The 21,000-nt window shown below is 47.1% G+C and overlaps 1 protein-coding gene across 4 annotated transcripts in view; it reads left to right on the plus strand.

The window, feature by feature from the left end:
* LOC134944995 (cytochrome P450 27C1) overlaps nucleotides 1–21,000 on the plus strand; it is a 124,378-nt gene that overhangs the window by 64,981 nt on the left and 38,397 nt on the right. For 2 of the 4 annotated variants that reach the window (XM_063933969.1, XM_063933972.1), the window contains exons 2-3: nucleotides 19,211–19,401; nucleotides 20,028–20,227. In XM_063933969.1, the coding sequence (XP_063790039.1) occupies nucleotides 19,211–19,401; nucleotides 20,028–20,227 (391 nt within the window). Of the gene's footprint in view, nucleotides 1–16,999; nucleotides 17,072–19,210; nucleotides 19,402–20,027; nucleotides 20,228–21,000 lie in introns of those variants that run through there. The other 2 variants (XM_063933971.1, XM_063933970.1) reach the window with 2 other exon arrangements.

Genomic DNA, 21,000 nt, shown 5'->3' on the forward strand with positions numbered 1-21,000 from the left:
TCAAGAGATGTCCCCCTCGCCAGTTCTGTTCAACAGTTATTCCCTCAGATCCGTTGAAAGTGCAAGCTCTACACCTGGTTGTACAATCCCTCCTGGAAACAGGAGTGGTAGTGCCGGTACCTCTGTCCCAGAGAAGCAGGGGATACTATTCGACCCTATTTTTAGTTCCGAAACCGAATGGGCCTTTCCGGCCTATCCTCAACCTCATATCATTGAACAAGTTTGTAAGAGTGTCCAAATTCTGTATGGAAACTCTGCACTCTATTGTGCTGGCCATGGAACACAAGGATTATATGGTATCCCTGGACATACAGGATGCTTACCTGCATATACCTATTGCCATTTTGCATCAGCAATATCTGCGGTTTGTTATTGGTAACCTTCATTTTCAATTCTAGGCTCTGCCATTTGGACTGGCCACGGCACCTCGGATTTTCACCAAGGTAATGGCCGTGATGACGACGGCTTTTCTCCGTCGTCAGGGAATCTGAATCCTGCCATATATGGACGACTTGCTGATTCTGGCAAACTCCCAAGATGTCCTCCTCAGTCAACTGGAGATGTCAGTCAAATTCCTTCAAGCCCACGGGTGCCTCATCAATTGTAAGAAGTCGTCGCTGGTCCCTGCTCGGAGCATGGTGCACCAGGGGGCGCTGCTGGACACACACAGCCAAAGACTGTTTCTGTCTCTGGAGAAGGTCCTGAAACTTCAGGATATGATCAGATGCTTCCTCTCTTGCCAGAGGGTGTCGATACACTTGGCGATGCAAGTACTAGGCCTCATGGTGTCGGCTTTCGACATGGTAGAGTACACTCCATTTCATTCCCGCCCTCTGCAAAGGTTAATCCTTCCCAAATAAGACGGCCTGCCTCATCGGATCAGGTCTCAAATGATCTCTTTGACTCCGGAGGTTTGTCTGTCACTGAGCTGGTGGCTACAGGACCAACAGTTGAGCAGCGACCGTCCTTTTTGGATCTCCACCTGGGTCCTCCTGACAACGGATGCCAGTCTGCGAGGTTGGGGCGCGGTGTTGGAGCAACACTCTCTCTCCAGGTTCGGTGGACCAGGGGGGAATCTCTCCTCCCGATAAACATTCTGGAATTGCGGGCAGTGTTCAATGCGTTGACACTGGCCCTGCCTCTGGTACAGAACAGGCCTGTTCAAGTACAGACAACGCCACCACGGTGGCGTACATAAATCATCAAGGCAGCACTCGAAGCCGAATGGCAATGACGACAGTATTCATTCCGGGAGTCCTCAACTGGAAAGCGGACCTCCTCAGTCATCAGGATGTGCACGCCGGAGAGTGGAATCTTCATCCCAAAGTCTTTCAACTCCTAGTGGACAAGTGGGGCCTACCAGATGTAGACCTGATGGCATGTCAACACAATCACGAGGTTCTGGTCTTCGGAGAATGCACAAGTGATCCTCGAGCAGCATTCGTGGACTCGCTGGCAATTCCATGGAACTTTTGGCTGCCATGCGTGTTCCCTCCAGTGTCACTTCTGCCCAGGGTAATACGGAAGTTCAAGCAAGAAGGAGGAATACTACTTCTGGTCGCTCCAGCGTGGCCCAGACGGCATTGGTTCTCAGACCTGCAGGGTCTATCGAGCATCCTCTTCTACTTCCTCAATGCCCAGACTTCCTCGTTAAGGGCCCTTGTGTCTACCCGGACCTGTCCAGACTGGCTTTGACGGCGTGGCTCTTGAAGCATCACTCCTGAGAGCAAAAGGATTTTCTGAGTCGGTTATTCAAACTATGTTGAAAGCCCCGTAAACCAGCTTCAGCTCGGATTTATTACAGGGTCTGGAATTCTTACTTCACATGGTGTGCTGCTAAGAATTATGATGCATATACCTTCAAAACTTCCACACTTTTGGCATTTCTACAACAAAGCCTAGACTTGGGCCTTCGTCTGGCCTCCCTCAAGGTTCATATTTATGCCTGGTCTGTGTGGTTTCAGAGAAAGATTGCGTCTCTTCCTGACGTTCACACTTTCACTCAGGGATCTGTCATCTTAAATGCCCTGCAAGAGTCTACATTTGAACCTCTTGAGTCTGTGGACCTTAAATGCCTTACGCTTCAGGTCTTATTTCTGTTGGCTATTGCCTCTGCTAGGAGGGTGTCGGACTTAGGCGCTTTGTCTTGTCGCCCACCCTTTCTGATTTTTACCATGACCAGGCTGTCCTTTGAACTCGCCCAGGTTATTTGCCTAAGGTAGTATCTTTTCACCTTAACCAGGAGATCGTGGTTCCGGCCATCAACTCTTCTGGTCTATATTCCAAAGAAAAATCTTTGGATGTGGTACAGGCTCTCTGTGTTTATGTAGAGAGCACTGCCTCCATCAGGAGGTCAGATTCCCTTTTTGTACTTTTTGGTTTTCACAAATGTGGCTGGCCTGTGAATAAGCAGACCTTGGCCAGATTGATTAGAATGGTGATTGCACAAGCTTATGCGCAGGCTGGGCTCCCAGCTCCTGCTGCTATCAAGGCCCATTCTACTCGGTCGGTTGGACCTTCTTGGGCAGCCCACTGTGGTGTGTCCGCTGAACAATTGTGCAAGGCAGCTGCGTGGTCCTCTGTGAACACATTCATCAGGTTCTATGCCTTTGATACTTCCGCCTCCCAGGATGCTTCCTTTGGATGTCGGGTTCTTGTGCCTGCTATAGTGCGCCGCCTCCCATGAGGAACTGCTTTAGGACATCCCCAATGTTATTCCCTCTGGAATACCAGTGTACCCGGCTGCAGAAAAGGAGATTTATGGTAGACTTACAATTGTTAAATCTCTTTCTGCGACGTACACTGGATTCGACAGGGCGCCCATCCTGATGCATTTAGCTTCTTTGGGTGTGTATGGCATTAGCCGCTAGTCCCTTCTCCTGACGTGAGAATGTGGTTCAATGTGACTAACATGTACCGTCTTTCTTATCTGCTACTGCATTGGACTGGTTAACAAAACTGAGCTCCAGTGCCTGGAGGCAGGGCTATAGAGGAGGTGATGCAGTGCATCCTGGGAACAGTCAAAGCTTTTAGCCTGTTGGTTCCTCGGATCAAGATCCAACTCTACACCCCAATGTTATTCCCTGTGGAATCCAGGGTACCTTGCAGAAAGAGATTTAACAATGGTAAGTCTACCATAAATCTTCTTTTTGGACTATGCTGCAGCCCCACCTCTGGAGCTGCCACTGGAAAGGAAGTCTAGGAACAGAGCGTTTTGTTCCTAATGGAATGGGTCATGTTTGAGGGTATGTGACTGTATAGTAGTACCACCCTAGACCTGTGACTGTATAGTTGTGCCATAGTCCTGTAACTGTACAGTAGAACCACCATAGTCCTGTGACTGTATAGTAGTACCACCATGGACCTGTGACTGTATTCATTTCCAATACCATAGACCTGTGACTGTATAGTAGTACCACTATAGACCTGTGATTGTATAGTAGTACCACCAATTAAGACACGGACCAAAACTGTGCGATGATATTTCTGGCCTCACTGACGCCAGTTTATTTGAACATGGAAGAGGTACGTTAGGTGAGGGATACACTACCCATGTGGTGGGTACACAACAAATGTAACCGAAGATCTGAGTACAGCAATAATCCTTCTTAACAATTCTACCAATACTGTCTGCAATTCTGTAATTCTGATAAGTACGGCACATTTGCAACTTTGAAATTCGGTTAGTCAATAACACATGTCACTCTGAGAATACTACATACAATAGCAGGTATCACAATGCGAATATTCCACTCTATGGTCATGGGTAGCTTCCCAACCTAACAGTACTTTAACCATGCAGTTTGTAAGTGTCTTTTAGCAGAACACTGAAATAGTTCTCTGTATCAATGTTCCTGTGACCAAATTCCAATACACCTGTGCTCAGGGTAGAATAACCGTTTCCCAATAGTTGTCAAAGTGGCTGAAGTAGGGATATATATGCATATATATAAAGCCCAAAGTATAAAGTTACTTATGAGAATTAATACAGTAACAGGCATGGTCACTGGCTGTAATAATACCCTTTTCCTCCCAAACTGGTAAGTACTTCTCCACAAATTGGTGTAGGTTTCCTTTAATTTGATAAGACTGATTGTCCCATAACTGTCCCAAACACTCCCTGTGAATGGTTTGACCAGGAGCCCCAGACTTATATTATATGGGGTAGGCGGATACTCACTCACTCACTCACTCACTCACTCACTCACTCTCAGCGTTTGTATAGGTTGCTGAGGGGTGTCTCTCGCTCTCTCTCTCTCCTCTCTCTCTCTCCTCCCACTCTGCATCAGCTCTCGGCAACACACTGATACAGGGGTTTCCCCTGTTCTCTGCTCCGTACTTCTGAGGCTGCTCTCCCTGGGTTACGCTGTTGTGCACGTAGGACACAAGACCGTGCTCTGTAATCACACTCTGTCTGAGGCTGTCTCTGTCCTGACCCCCACATGTATCACCAGCCCTGGCTTCCGTGGTCCTGTCAGCAGTGCACGTGGGGCCTCTCTCTCCCTCTGCAAACAAGAGCAGGGTCATACAGTGCCTTGCCAAAGTATTCACCCCCTTTGCATTTTTCATGTTTTGTTACCTCACAACCTGGAACTAAAATGGATTGTTTGCATCATTTCATTCACAGAACATGCCTACAACTTTGAAGATGGTGTTGTTGTTTGTTTATTTTTGTTTTCTCTGACGTCCTAAGTGGATGCTGAGACTCCGTAAGGACCATGGGGAATAGCGGCTCCGCAGGAGACTGGGCACAACTATAAAGAAAGCTTTAGACTACTGGTGTGCACTGGCTCCTCCCACTATGACCCTCCTCCAGACTTCAGTTAGAATCCTGTGCCCGGCTGAGCTGGATGCACACTAGGGGCTCTCCTGAGCTCCTAGAAAGTATATTTAGGTTTTTTATTTTACAGTGAGATCTGCTGGCAACAGACTCACTGCAGCGAGGGACTAAGGGGAGAAGAAGCGAACCTACCTAACAGGTGGTAGTTTGGGCTTCTTAGGCTACTGGACACCATTAGCTCCAGAGGGATCGACCGCAGGACCCGACCTTGGTGTTCGTTCCCGGAGCCGCGCCGCCGTCCCCCTTACAGAGCCAGAAGCATGAAGAGGTCCGGAAAATCGGCGGCAGAAGACTTCGGTCTTCACCAAGGTAGCGCACAGCACTGCAGCTGTGCGCCATTGCTCCTCATGTACACCTCACACTCCGGTCACTGATGGGTGCAGGGCGCTGGGGGGGGCGCCCTGAGGGCAATATATGACACCTTGGCTGGCAAATCTACATCATATATAGTCCTAGAGGCTATATAGATGTATAATTACCCCTGCCAGTATTCAAGAAAAAGCGGGAGAAAGTCCGCCAAAAAAGGGGCGGGGCCATCTCCCTCAGCACACTGGCGCCATTTTTCCCTCACAGCTCCGCTGGAAGGAAGCTCCCTGGCTCTCCCCTGCAGTCTGAACACTACAGAAGGGTAAAAAAGAGAGGGGGGGCACTAAATTTAGGCGCAGTATAGAAATACATATATGATATATAAAAAAGCAGCTATAAGGGAAAACACTTATTTATAGTGGGATCCCTGTGTTATATAGCGCTCTGGTGTGTGCTGGCATACTCTCTCTCTGTCTCCCCAAAGGGCTTTGTGGGGTCCTGTCCTCTGTCAGAGCATTCCCCGTGTGTTTGCGGTGTGTCGGTACGGCTGTGTCGACATGTTTGATGAGGATGCATATGTGGAGGCGGAGCAGATGCCTGTAAATGTGATGTCACCCCCTGCGGGGTCGACACCTGAGTGGATGGTGCTGTGGAAGGAATTACGCGACAGTGTCGACTCCTTACATAAAAGGTTTGACGACATACCTAACGTGGGACAGCCGGCTTCTCAGCCTGTGCCTGCCCAGGCGTCTCAAAAGCCATCAGGGGCTCTAAAACGTCCGCTACCTCAGATGGCAGACACAGATGTCGACACGGATACTGACTCCAGTGTCGACGACGACGAGACTAATGTAACTTCCAGTAGGGCCACACGTTACATGATTGAGGCAATGAAAAATGTGTTGCACATTTCTGATGTAACCCCCGGTACCACAAAAAAGGGTATTATGTTTGGAGAGAAAAAACTACCAGTAGCTTTTCCTCCATCTGAGGAGTTAAATGAAGTGTGTGAAGAAGCGTGGGCTTCCCCTGATAAAAAGATGGTAATTTCTAAGAGGTTACTAATGGCGTACCCTTTCCCGCCAGAGGGTTCACTACGGCTGGCCGGCGGTCGGGCTCCCGGCGACCAGCATCCCGGCGCCGGGAGCCCGACCGCCGGCTTACCGACAGCTTGGCGAGCGCAAATGAGCCCCTTGCGGGCTCGCTGCGCTCGCCACGCTACGGGCACGGTGGCGCGCTACGCGCGCCACACTATTTTATTCTCCCTCTATGGGGGTCGTGGACCCCCACGAGGGAAAATAATTGTCAGTATTCCGGCTGTCGGGCTCCCGGCGCCGGTATACTGAGCGCCGGGAGCCCGACCGCCGGCAAACAGAAGACCACCCCCGCCAGAGGATAGGTCACGCTGGGAAACATCCCCTAGGGTGGATAAAGCGCTCACACGTTTGTCAAAGAAGGTGGCACTACCGTCTCCGGATACGGCCGCCCTGAAGGAATCTGCTGATAGAAAGCAGGAGGCTATCCTGAAATCCATATATACACACACAGGTGTTATACTGAGACCGGCTATTGCTTCAGCCTGGATGTGCAGTGCTGCTGCTGCGTGGTCAGATTCCCTGTCAGAAAATATAGATACCCTAGACAGGGACACTATATTGCTAACCGTAGAGCATGTAAAAGACGCACTTTTATACATGAGGGATGCACAGAGGGATATTTGCCGGCTGGCATCCAAAATTAGTGCAATGTCCATTTCTGCCAGGAGAGGGTTATGGACTCGGCAGTGGACAGGAGATGCAGATTCCAAAAGACACATGGAAGTTCTGCCTTATAAGGGTGAGGAGTTGTTCGGGGATGGTCTCTCGGACCTCGTTTCCACAGCAACAGCTGGGAAGTCTACATTTTTACCCCATGTTCCCTCACAACCAAAGAAAGCACCGTATTATCAGGTACAGTCCTTTTGGCCAAATAGGGGCAAGCGGGTTAAAGGCGCGTCCTTTCTGCCCAGAGGCAGAGGTAAGGGAAAGAAGCTGCAGCATACAGCCAGTTCCCAGGAGCAAAAGTCCTCCCCCGCTTCCTCTAAGTCCACAGCATGACGCTGGGGCTCCACAGGCGGAGCCAGGTACGGTGGGGGCCCGTCTCAAATTTTTCAGCAATCAGTGGGCTCGCTCACGGGTGGATCCCTGGATCTTTCAGATAGTATCTCAGGGGTACAAGCTGGAATTCGAGACGTCTCCTCCCCGCCGTTTCCTCAAATCTGCCTTGCCAACCGCTCCCTCAGGCAGGGAGGCAGTGTTACAGGCAATTCACAAGCTGTATTCACAGCAGGTGATAGTAAAGGTACCCCTACTTCAACAAGGAAGGGGTTACTATTCCACAATGTTTGTGGTACCGAAACCGGACGGTTCGGTGAGACCCATTTTAAATTTGAAATCCTTGAACACATATAAAATAATTCAAGTTCAAGATGGAATCGCTCAGGGCGGTTATTGCAAGCCTGGACGAGGGGGATTACATGGTATCACTGGACATCAAGGATGCTTACCTGCATGTCCCCATTTACCATCCTCACCAGGAGTACCTCAGATTTGTGGTACAGGATTGTCATTACCAATTCCAGACGTTGCCGTTCGGTCTATCCACGGCTCCGAGGGTCTTGATACTCCTTCGAAAGAAGGGCGTTTTAATTATCCCGTACTTGGACGATCTCCTGATAAAGGCGAGGTCCAGAGAGCAGTTGTTGGTCGGGGTAGCACTATCTCGGGAAGTGCTACAACAGCACGGCTGGATTTTAAACATCCCAAAGTCACAGCTGGTCCCTACGACACGTCTACTATTCCTGGGGATGGTTCTGGACACAGAACAGAAAAAAGTGTTTCTCCCGAAGGAGAAGGCCAAGGAGCTGTCATCTCTAGTCAGAGGCCTCCTAAAACCAAAACAGGTGTCGGTGCATCACTGCACGCGCGGATCCTGGGAAAAATGGTAGCTTCTTACGAAGCGATTCCATTCGGCAGGTTTCATGCAAGAACTTTTCAGTGGGACCTGTTGGACAAGTGGTCCGGATCGCATCTTCAGATGCATCGTCTGATAACCCTGTCTCCAAGGACAAGGGTGTCTCTGCTGTGGTGGCTGCAGAGTGCTCATCTTCAAGAGGGCCGCAGATTCGGCATACAGGACTGGGTCCTGGTGCCCACGGATGCCAGCCTTCGAGGCTGGGGGGCAGTCACACAGGGAAGAAACTTCCAAGGACTATGGTCAAGTCAGGAGACTTCCCTGCACATAAATATTCTGGAACTAAGGGCCATTTACAATGCACTAAGTCAGGCAAAACCCCTGCTTCAAAACCAGCCGGTACTGATCCAGTCAGACAACATCACGGCGGTCGCCCATGTAAACCGACAGGGCGGCACGAGAAGCAGGACGGCGATGGCAGAAGCCACAAGGATTCTCCGATGGGCGGAAAATCACGTGTTAGCACTGTCAGCAGTGTTCATTCCGGGAGTGGACAACTGGGAAGCAGACTTCCTCAGCAGGCACGACCTCCACCCGGGAGAGTGGGGACTTCATCCAGAAGTCTTCCAAATGATTGTAAACCGTTGGGAAAGGCCACAGGTGGACATGATGGCGTCCCGCCTAAACAAAAAGCTAGAAAGATATTGCGCCAGGTCCAGAGACCCTCAGGCGATAGCTGTGGACGCTCTAGTGACACCGTGGGTGTACCGGTCGGTTTATGTGTTCCCTCCTCTTCCTCTCATACCAAAGGTACTGAGGATAATAAGGAGAAGAGGAGTAAGAACTATACTCATTGTTCCGGATTGGCCAAGAAGAGCTTGGTACCCGGAACTTCAAGAAATGATATCAGAGGACCCATGGCCTCTACCGCTCAGACAGGACCTGCTGCAGCAGGGGCCCTGTCTGTTCCAAGACTTACCGCGGCTGCGTTTGACAGCAAGGCGGTTGAACACCGGATCCTGAAGGAAAAGGGCATTCCGGAGGAAGTCATTCCTACGCTGATTAAAGCTAGGAAAGAAGTGACCGCGAACTATTATCACCGCATTTGGCGAAAATATGTTGTGTGGTGTGAGGCCAGGAAGGCCCCAACAGAAGAATTTCAGCTGGGCCGTTTCCTGCACTTCCTACAGTCAGGGGTGACTATGGGCCTAAAATTGGGTTCCATTAAGGTCCAGATTTCGGCTCTGTCGATTTTCTTCCAGAGAGAACTGGCTTCACTGCCTGAAGTTCAGACTTTTGTTAAGGGAGTGCTGCATATTCAGCCCCCTTTCGTGCCTCCAGTGGCACCTTGGGATCTCAACGTGGTGTTGGAGTTCCTAAAGTCACATTGGTTTGAGCCACTTAAAACCGTGGAATTGAAATATCTCACGTGGAAAGTGGTCATGTTGCTGGCCTTGGCTTCGGCCAGGCGTGTATCAGAATTGGCAGCTTTGTCATATAAAAGCCCTTATCTGATTTTCCATATGGATAGGGCAGAATTGAGGACTCGTCCCCAGTTTCTCCCTAAAGTGGTGTCAGCGTTTCATCTGAACCAACCTATTGTGGTGCCTGCGGCTACAAATGACTTGGAGGCTTCCAAGTTGTTAGACGTAGTCAGGGCCCTGAAAATATATGTTTCCAGGACAGCTGGAGTCAGAAAGACTGACTCGCTATTTATCCTGTATGCGCCCAACAAGTTGGGTGCACCTGCTTCAAAGCAGACTATTGCTCGCTGGATCTGTAGTACGATTCAGCTTGCACATTCTGCGGCTGGACTGCCGCATCCTTAATCAGTGAAAGCCCATTCCACGAGGAAGGTGGGCTCTTCTTGGGCGGCTGCCCGAGGGGTCTCGGCTCTTCAGCTTTGCCGAGCAGCTACTTGGTCGGGGTCAAACACGTTTGCTAAATTCTACAAGTTTGACACCCTGGCTGAGGAGGACCTAGAGTTTGCCCATTCGGTGCTGCAGTGTCATCCGCACTCTCCCGCCCGTTTGGGAGCTTTGGTATAATCCCCATGGTCCTTACGGAGTCCCAGCATCCACTTAGGACGTCAGAGAAAATAAGAATTTACTCACCGGTAATTCTATTTCTCGTAGTCCGTAGTGGATGCTGTGCGCCCATCCCAAGTGCGGATTGTCTGCAATACTTGTATATAGTTATTGCTTAACTAAAGGGTTATTGTTGAGCCATCTGTTGAGAGGCTCAGTTGTTATCATACTGTTAACTGGGTATTGTATCACGAGTTATACGGTGTGATTGGTGTGGCTGGTATGAGTCTTACCCGGGATTCAAAATCCTTCCCTATTGTGTCAGCTCTTCCGGGCACAGTATCCTAACTGAAGTCTGGAGGAGGGTCATAGTGGGAGGAGCCAGTGCACACCAGTTAGACCTAAAGCTTTCTTTATAGTTGTGCCCAGTCTCCTGCGGAGCCGCTATTCCCCATGGTCCTTACGGAGTCCCAGCATCCACTACGGACTACGAGAAATAGAATTACCGGTGAGTAAATTCTTATTTATTTATTTATTTTTTTATTGTGAAGCAAACAAATAGGACAAAATAACAGAAAACTTCAGCATGCATAACTATTCACCTTCCTAAAGTCAGTACTTTGTAGAGCCATCTTTTGCGGCAATTACAGCTGGAAGTCGCTTTGGATAAGTATCTATGAGCTTGCCTCTGGGATTTTTGCCCATTCCTCAAGGCAAAACTGCTCCAGCTCCTTCATGTTGGATGGTTTCCGCTTGTGAACAGCAATCTTCAAGTCTGACCACAGATTCTCAATTGGATTGAGACCTGGGCTTTGACTAGGCCATTCCAACACATTTAACTGTTTCCCCTTTAAACCATTTGAGTGTTTCTTTAGCAGTATGCTTCGGGTCATTGTCCTGCTGGAAGGTGAACCTCCGTCCCAGTCTCAAATCACAGGCAGACTGAAACAGATTTTGCTCAAGAATATTAATGTATTTAGCACCATCTATCTTTCCCTCGCCTTGAAGCAGTTTCCCAGTCCCTGCTGCTGAAATACATCCCCAAAGCATGATGTAGCCACCACCATGTTTCACTGTGGGGATTGTGATTTTGGGGTGATGGGATGTGTTGGGTTTGCGCCAGACATAGCGTTTTCCTTGGTGGTTGAATAGTTACATTTTAGTCTCATCTGACCAGAGCACCTTCCTCCATACATTTGGGGAGTCGTCCACATGCCTTTTGGCAAACTCAAAACGTGCCTTCTTTTTAACACTAAATTGCTTTTTTCTGGCCACTCTTTCATAAAGCCCAGCTCTATGGAGTGTACGGCTTATTGTGGTCACATGCGCAGATACAACAGTCTCTGCTGTGGAATTCTGCAGCTCCTTCAGGGTTACCTTTCGTCTCTGTACTGCCACTCTGATTTAATGCCCTCCTTGCCCGGTCTGTGAGTTTTAATGGCTGGCCCTCTCTTGGTACCATGGGGGTCATTCTGACCTGATCGCTCACTGCAGTTTATCGTAGCTCAGCGATCAGGTCAGAACTGCGCATGCGCCGAGCCAGGCAGCGACGAGTAGCTCCTGGCCAGCGAGCAAAAGCTGTGCTGGCCCGGAGCTACTCCTGAAGTACAAAAGCTTTTTTACTTCGGCGACGGGGCAGGGACTGACATGCGGGGCGCCCGCCCACCCAGTACGGATGATCGTAGCTGTGCTAAATTTATCACGGCTATGATCAACTCTGAATGACCCACCCATGTTCTTTCCATTTGAAGATGATGGATTTGATGGTGCTCCGGTGGATCATTAAAGATTTGGATATTTTTTTTATAACCCAACCCTGACTTGTACTTCTCAACAACTTTGTCCCTGACTTGTTTGGAGAGCTCCTTGGTCTTCATGGTGTGATGCCTCTTGCTTAGTGGTGTTGCAGCCTCTGGGGTCTTTTAGAAAAGGTGTGTTTATACTGACAGATCATGTGACACTTAGATTGCACACAGGTGGACTACATTTCACTAATTATGTGACTTCTGAAGGTAATTGATTGCACTAGAACTTTTGAGGGGCTTCTTAGAAAAGGGGGTGAATACATATGCACGTGCTAAGTTTCAGATTTTTATTTATAAAAATTATTTTTTATATACATTTTTCTCATTTCACTTCACCAACCACTATTTTGTGCAGATCCATCACATAAAATTCAGACAAAAAAATAAAATCACAGGTTGTAATGTAACAAAATAGGTAAAAAGCTAAGGAGGGTGAATACTTTAGCATGCCAATGTATATCACTTCCCTCTGTCCAGGTCAACATTCCATATCCAGGGTTCCCTCTCTTATGGTGTGTACACACAGTGAGATTTTTTCTTACGATTCTGACTATATAGTCAAAATCGTAAGAAAAGTTAGTGCAGATCGCAAGGTGAAAGTCACCTTGCGATCCCGATGCGCGGTTCCGCTAGATCGGCATCGCAAGAAAATATAGACTGTGCAGGCAAGTCAATCCTTGCTAGATCGGTGTGCTATCTAGTTCATAGTGCAAGTAGCTAGATAGTCAAAATCTCACATGAGCCAAAATCGTAAGCACACATAGTTCAAATCTAAAGAAAAGTTAGTCAAAATCGGTGGGGAGTTCAGGGTAAATCGCAAAGTGAAAATCGAACATAAGACAGAATCTCACCGTGTGTATACACCATTAGAGGAGCCAATCAGGTGCAAGTGAGGAGATCTGTGCCTGTTCAGCAGCAAAACACTCTTCGCTGCATTAACCCATGCTGTCTCTGCAGGTTCCAAAGAAAAAGGCTGTGCTGGGTTATATACAGCCTGCCTCAGCAATTCTCAAGCAGACATGCTGTGACCTGTAGTTCCAAAAAGTCCTGGGTACCACAAGAGCATGTTATACACTTTGCACCAGGTAGCGCATAGCGGAAGGTGTGGGGGTGGGGGCAGTTATTACTTATATACACATAGTGGAAGGAGGGGAGGAAAGAAACAGTTGTTATAAACACAGGGGAAAGGGGGAGGGGGCAGTTCTCACATCCCTCCAGTACTACTCAGCTCCTCTGCCCTGTGGAGCTCCAAAAGGGTATCATGGAAGAGGGGAGCGGGTGATAGGGTGGAGGGTAAGAAGTGGGTCAGAGGAGCAGATTACAATATTAAGCAGCAGGTTAGAGGGGATGAACGGTGCGGGTCTGTTCCTGCAGGAGCTTCCCCCTACTCTTCTCCAACCTGACTGTCCTATTCCTGCCCATATCACCCTCATGCTGTATCACCCGCAGCTGCCTCTTGTCCTACCACTTACTGCTGGCATCTTCCTGCTTTCTCTGCAGTCTGGCTCCTGTAGCTCACCGTAGAGTGGCACCGTGGATTTTCACATGTCACCAGCCTGCCCATGGAGCTACAGTATACACAGCAGGCTGATTCCTGTCATGTGCGTGCGGAGCAGACGGTGAGGGGAGGCGGGGTGGGAGAACACACTCTCCATGGCCGCCTCCCCTTCCAAGTTCCTCCCTCTGCTGTCGTGGAGGCTGAAACTGATGGACAGCACAGGACATTGCTGCTGGTCAGAGTGCGTCCTGAGGGACCCTGTTTTTTTATTTTTCAGTACCCACCATTAATTCTCAGGTAAAATACGCACCATAGCATGTTTTTGCGATCACTGGCAGCCTTTGCCCACACCCCACCAGAAAAATTAACACCCACGGCCGAACAAGTAAGTGGTGTACCCCAGGCAAACTATCCCTCCGCAGCTACACCTGGGAAAACAATCCCCCTCCAATGCCGCAATCCCCGGCCATGAATAGACCCTCTAGCCGAGGAGTTCTATACAGCCATAGTTTGGACAGCACAGGTTGGGATGGATAGACTTGGCCTCGGCCACTAATGCCATCTGAAGATGGTGTTAGCCTGTAGTAGCCTTTGGGCTACTCCTTTGCAGATTATATAGGAGAGGAATCCTCCAGGGACTCGTGCATAAGTGCATGGTGAACCCATCCAGGAAGCAGATGACGTAAACTATCATTCTACTTTCAGCTGTTCACCGCCTGAGACTCTTAATGGAACGTATGTCCCAGCAAGAGTATAATTCTAAATTTTGAGTGAAAGTTATCTGGCGCGTTTTGGTGAAATATATTTTCTCACATTTTAATTTTGAATGCAAATAAATAGGACTCTATTGTTTTAAATGTTGGTCACAGTTATCATAGTTGTCATAGATAACTGGTAATGACTGTTGGTTAAATCAGAAGATTGGATTGTTCAGCTGGTATGGATGAAATGGTGTACAAATGGCTATAGAATGGGTTTTTTTAATAAACACAGATGTGTCCTCACTTACTGGTTGTCCATTAGCCATATGGTGTGAGACGTCTTATCTTATGAAACTGAGGCACTCTGAGATAAGTAGCGTACAGTATTTTCCTTTAACGTTTGCTTCATTGCATCGCTTATGCAGCAAAAAGCCGGTCAATGTACCATAGGTGCTGGTTTGTGACGCTAATGGCAAAGGGTTGTTTTTACACACACACACACACACACACACACACACACACACACACACACACTTGCAGTTGAAGCACAATGGAACTTGGTGTGAGAAATAAAACGCCAATGCTCGCATCGCAGCTCTCCATACACAGATTCAGACTCAACCGCACACAGATGTACAAATGTAGCACGTCAAATAGATCAGTATAAGCTAGAAATTTAATTTTATCGTTCCGAGATGTTTTATCTATGCAAGAAAGTTGGTCGGTGTGGAGTCGCACAAGACCTTGCATGCAGAGAGGGGCTATCTGGCGTGACTGAAGAAATTGTAAGAAAGGACACCCATACATAGAAATATAAAAAAATCATATATATATATATATATATATATATATATATATATATATATATACGGTAATAAATAAAATCTCTAATAGCGATGAGCGGGTTCGGTTCTCTGAGAGCCAAACCCTACCAAACTTCACTACCCGAGCCCGGATCTGAGTCCTGCTCGGGTTTTCCCGCCTGACTCTGAAACCAGTTTTTTTTTTTTTTTTTTTTTTTTTACAGGCTTTGCCGTGTGTGGGGTTTAGGGGTACGCTGTCCTGTGCCACAAATATTGTGCGTGTATTACATCTGGGCAAATTCCAGCACGTCCCATGTTTGTGCCGCACACTTGTGTCGCTTAGCTTTAGTCATACAGCTACCTCATTGCACCTCTTTTTCTTCCTTGCATGATGTGCTGTTTGGGGCATGTTTTGTAAATCTGCCATCCTGTCTGCCACTGCAGTGCCACTCCTAGATGGGCCACGTGTTTGTGCCGCACACTTGTGTTGCTTAACTTAGTCATACAGCCACCTCGGTGCAACCTTTTGGCCTAAAAACAATACTGTGAGATGTTCAGTGTTCAGAATAGACTGGAAGTAAGGGGAAATTAATGTTATTGAGGTTTATTAATACAGTAGGATCAAATTACCCCCAAATTCTGTGATTTTAGCTATTTTTATGTTTTTGGTTTTGTTTTTCAAAAAATCATCCAGATCCAAAACACGAAAAGGGTGTTTTTGGCAAAACCAATTCAGATCCAAAACACGAAGATGGAACCAGAACCAAAACACAAAACAGATATAGATATATAATCTAAAATATTTCTGTCTCTGAAACATACTTGCCTACTATCCCGGAATGGCCGGGAGGCTCCCGAAAATCGGGTGACCCTCCCAGCCCCTAGGAAGAGCAGGCAAGTCTCCCGATTTCAGGGGTCCCCCCTGCCCAGCCGCCCACTTAGCGAGTGAAGTGGGCGGTTCGGGCAGGCGATAACGCGATTCTTGTTGAATTGCGTCATCATAGCCACGCCCCCTGCTGTATAATGCTGGTAATAGCAGCATTACACAGCGGGGGTGTGGCTTACATGACGCGATCTCGCAGCCATGCCCCCGTTCCGCCTCTGGCCCGCCCCCCTCTGCACAGCACGTCACTGACCGACCCCCTGCTAAGCCGACCTGGCTGTTCTCTCCCGGAGAGAGCAAAGTCGGCAAGTATGTTCTGAAACCCCTAAGTTTCATGGTATGGCAAGGCAAGTTCTGCATGTACTGTAGGACTGCTAAATTTTATAGAAAGACTGTGCGCCAAATGTAATAGAGTGAGAGTTTTAAAAAGTGAGAGATTTGGGGAGGTTTTGCAGGTTTTTTTTTTTTTATTTAAAGTGGCAATCATTTACACAGCAAGATCAACCTGGTTTTGCAGTGTAAATGATTGCCACTTTAAAAAACAAAACTGCAAAACCTCCCCAAATCTCTAACTTTCTGAAACTCTCGCTCTATTACATTTGGCCCTTTATGTATTTTTCATGTGGAAGCTTCAGCAACTGGTGCAGAGGGGGGGGGGGGGGGGTGCTGGGGGGGGGGGGGGGGGGGGGGACTTCTTTCTTGGGTATAAAGTGACACTGATTAAATCTTTTACCACCCCTGAAATAATCCTTCTCTTTCCATTACGGCATACTGCTGGTCTTACACCTGTGACTGATGCAGCTGGAAAATAGTTCTTGGCACATACTGTTGGTGCCAGTCTTGCACATCGTGTGCCACCTGCTGGCCAGAGACTGGAGTTTCACTGTATGAGTTCTTGGAAAGCCGATAATAACCAGTTGTAACACGGAAGGATTTGCGTGGGAACTTGCATGCAAATACTGCAGTACACGATGGAACATATTGCTGATTATGGTGGGAGGTTAATCAAATTGATTTTTCCTTTTCAAATCTGTTGCTTATCTTCCATAGCAATCTTTATTGTAGCTGTAAAATGTTTTTTTTTTTTTTTTTTGTGATGATGATAATAATAATAATAATTTTATTTATATAGTGCTCTTTCTCCAACAGGACTCAAGGCGCTTTACAGACATCAAAAACAATGCACATAATAAGATTTAAATAAATAACGCAATAGACAATCCACGCACCCTAGAAAAGAAAACCTAGAGTGCACAGTAAGCATAATGCAGGGTTGGGGAAGGCATTTTGGGTAATAACTTCCACAGGTTGTATATTCCGGGTATGGATCATAGGATCGACCTGGAAAATGTCGATAGTCACTAGGTCAACCCCAAATGGTTGACATACAACCTGATTGACATGGTAAAATGGTCAACACAGGAAAAGGTTGACATGAGGGTTTTCTGTTGTTTACTCTGTAAAGTGACCGGAAACCTCAGTTAGTGCACCGCGCCCCATTGCATGACTCTCTTCGGCCGCCATGCTGCGGGCAAAGTTACTATTCCCAATAGTGGTCCACGTGGATGGTAAAGTATGAAAAAGTTGAAAATGACATTTAAAAAAAATAAAATAAAATCCTGTCCACCTTTTCATGTGTCAATCATTGCCATGTCAACCTTTTACAATGTCAACCTAATGAATGTCGACAAATAGTGGTTAACCTACTGACTGTCTACTTTAGTAGTGTCAATCTACTATAAAATCCGGATACCGTATATTCCACTCTCACAAGGTACCAGGTGAGGCAGCCATCTTGTAGGAGAATTCTATTTAACAGTGGGTTTATTTCATGCAGCGATTTATTTTTCCTCTAGTTTTCAGACTTTTCTGAATAACTTCAGAATGAATATTTGTAAATGCTAGAGCTAGCTTTTCTTTACTGGTTTTGTAAATTCAATTCCCCGCCATCCTTTTTTGTCTTTCACTTTGTTCTTCCATGGTAACCTACCATATCCTCACTACTGTATCTTTGTACATTATTACAAGTGTATGTATGTGTATATGTGTATGTATGTGTGTGTGTATATATATATATATATATATATATATATATATAACAGACCTAAAAAAGGAAACTTGGAATCTGACTGCCGTTTCATACATCTGTTATATCGTATATACGGGGCTGGCTTATATATTAGGCAGCTGCCTAGGGGCAACGGGACCTGTAGGGGCGGCCCACTGAGGCTGCCTGTGAGAAAAATGAAGGCGGTCACGGATGTCCTTATTATTATGCTTACTGCTGGTGACCGCCACGCCCACAGCTCAACCAGCTATTATTTATGTATACATGTTGCAGGCTGTGGTGCGAGTTAACGGTTGCTTAAAGTGACTGTATTAATAGGTGGAGGGGGGTTTATGGGTGCTGAGAGGGAGGTTAAGGAGTGGTGTTAGTGAATTGATAGGTGTTATGCTGTGGGCAGTTAATGGATACTTAGAGTAAAAAGATTACTAGGTGCTGGTTTGGGGGGGGGGTGTAATTTGTGCTGTGGGGGGTTAATGAGTGGTTGGGGTGGATAACTGAATAGGTGCTCGGCTGAGGAAGGTTAAGGGGTGCTAACGGGGTGAGCAAATGTATTAATGGATGTTGTGAGGGTGAATTGATTTATGGATTCGAGAGGAAAAAGTTAATGAGTGCTGAGTGTGTGAATTGAAGGGTGCTGGGTGGGGAGAGGTTAATGGGTGCTGACAGGATGAACAAATGTGTCCGTGGATGCTGTGAAGGTAAATTGATGGATCCTTAGAGAGGAAAGATTTAATGAGTGCTGAGTGTGTGAATTGATTCATGGATTCTTCAGGTGAATGGGTTAACAGGTGCTAGTGGTGAATGGATAAATGGGTTACTGGTGGAGGGATGTTAATGGGTGCTGATGGTATGGATGAATGTGTTAATGGGTTCTGGTGAATTGATAGATTCTTGGAGAGGAATGGGTCAATGGGTGTTGACTAAGGGAAGCTAATGGATGCTGAGTGGGGGAATTGGTGAATTGGGTTTATGGCGAGAGGGTAAATGGACATATTGGGTGCTCTGGTTCTGCAGCAAAGTGTAATACATTTACAGACTGGTGGTACATATAAAAAATTACTCATCCTGTTGTCATAAAAACGTGGGTTTATGTAAACTGATTGGAGCTGTATTGGCGAATTCTGGCGGTAATTTGAAACCCTGATTAGGGTGTCTAGAATCCTAGCACCAGCGCGCTATATACATACATAATATAATGTGTGTGTAAATGTAATGTAATATACGGATGTATGGGACGACACTTGCATCCTACTATACACAGAAGAAAATATCAAATGGCAAATATGATTAATTTGTTGATTTTCTTTTATAATCTGTGAAATTGCAGCAGAAACACACGCGTGAATACGGGCGGATATTCAAGTCTCACTTTGGTCCTCAGTTTGTGGTTTCCATTGCTGACCGAGACATGATTGCTCAGGTTCTTCGTGCTGAGAGAGAAGCCCCTCAAAGAGCTAACATGGAGTCTTGGCAGGAGTACAGAGACCTGAGAGGACGGTCCACTGGTCTCATATCTGCGTGAGTACTATCAGGGTGGTTTTGTATAAGTGAGTGAGCAGCTAGTATTTTCCCTGCAAAATATAAAGATCACATATGTCCCCACCTGTGTTCTCCCCCTTTGCAATATGGTTTAGCAAAGTGTAAATTTGTACCTAGTAACTGGATTCCCTTCTAACTCCAAATGAAGCCCATTCAAGAGTTTCTTAAATTCTGCCATTACAGTCCCAGTTTTAAGGATATCCATGCTTGAGTCCAGATGGTTAAATCAAAATTGACTGCGGTACTAAGGGGTACATTTACTAAGCAGTGATAAGAACGGAGAAGTGAGCCAGTGGAGAAATTTCCCCATCAACCAATCAGCAGCTCTGTATCATTTTATAGTATGCAAATTATAGATGTTACTTCAGTGCTGATTGGTTGCCATGGGCAACTTCTCCCCTGACTCATTTCTCCACTCTTATCACTGCTTAGTAAATGTACCCCTAATTAAGCTACCTGTGCATGTATATCCTTAAAACTGGGACGGTAATGGTGAAATTTGGGAGCCACTGCCATAGTGCATAATTTGTGATGAGAAAAACACCAGCGATCTAGTAGTAACATTGATGCTTGGTCCTGATTTTGCACTTGCTATCGCTCCACAGGGAAGGAATGAAATGGCTTTCCATGCGTAGTGTTCTGAGGCAGAAAATCCTGAGACCCAAAGATGTGGTTATGTTCTCTGGAGGAGTGAATGAAGTCATTGTTGACTTGATCAAAAGGATCCACGTCCTCCGTAGCGGAGAAGAGGATGGAGAGACTGTGGTCAATGTGAATGACCTCTACTTCAAATACTCCATGGAAGGTTAGAGACTACATAGTTTTGTAAATCCTGGATATGTCCAACTAATGGGATATTTCCCTCCAGATCTCTGCTTGCGCTAAAGTAGGATTACAGCCAGCGACGGATTCTACCTATCCGCCATTTCACCAAGAATTCCTATTGGAAGTTTGAAATACTTACCTGCTAGTCTTCCGCAGGACATGTAGTCCCATTTGGAGGTGATTTCTCCCTCTAGGGCAGCCAGGCCGGCTTCTGTGTTAGAAGAGAGCTGGCTTTCTGTGGGAAGCCACTCCCTGCATGATCGTCAGGCCAATCCGGCTTCTATGTGCTACAGCAGATGCAGTCCATAGAAGCCAGGGTTTTGCGCATGCGCAGTCATGCCGCCACTTGTGCGCACGCGCCAGTCCCAGCGCCTGCCAGATCCATTGCACAGGCGGCGGGACCTGGCTGGCCTGGGCTTGCTCTCTCCTCTCCGGCATGGATAGCGGCAGCCCCCTACCCAAAAAGGTAGGAGCTGTCGCTGATTACAGCCATCCTCCACACTATTCTCCAGTTAGAGCATTTGATAAGTCGTCTGTCCGCAGCAATCAAAATGTTCCCACTAGTCCCAGCATATTTTTATATTGTGTGAGAAAATATTCCTCTAGGATATTAAGCGGCTATGGGATTGGTGGGTTGGAGCTTCTCAGATTTAGGGTATGGACCCTTTTGTTCTGCTGGTCTTTGGCCAGTCGTGAATGAGCCCTCCCTTTTAAATCTCAGTCAGAAGGATTCTGTACAAAAAATCTTTTTTC

This window comes from Pseudophryne corroboree, chromosome 7 (assembly GCF_028390025.1).
Source record: "Pseudophryne corroboree isolate aPseCor3 chromosome 7, aPseCor3.hap2, whole genome shotgun sequence".
NCBI lineage: Eukaryota > Metazoa > Chordata > Amphibia > Anura > Myobatrachidae > Pseudophryne > Pseudophryne corroboree.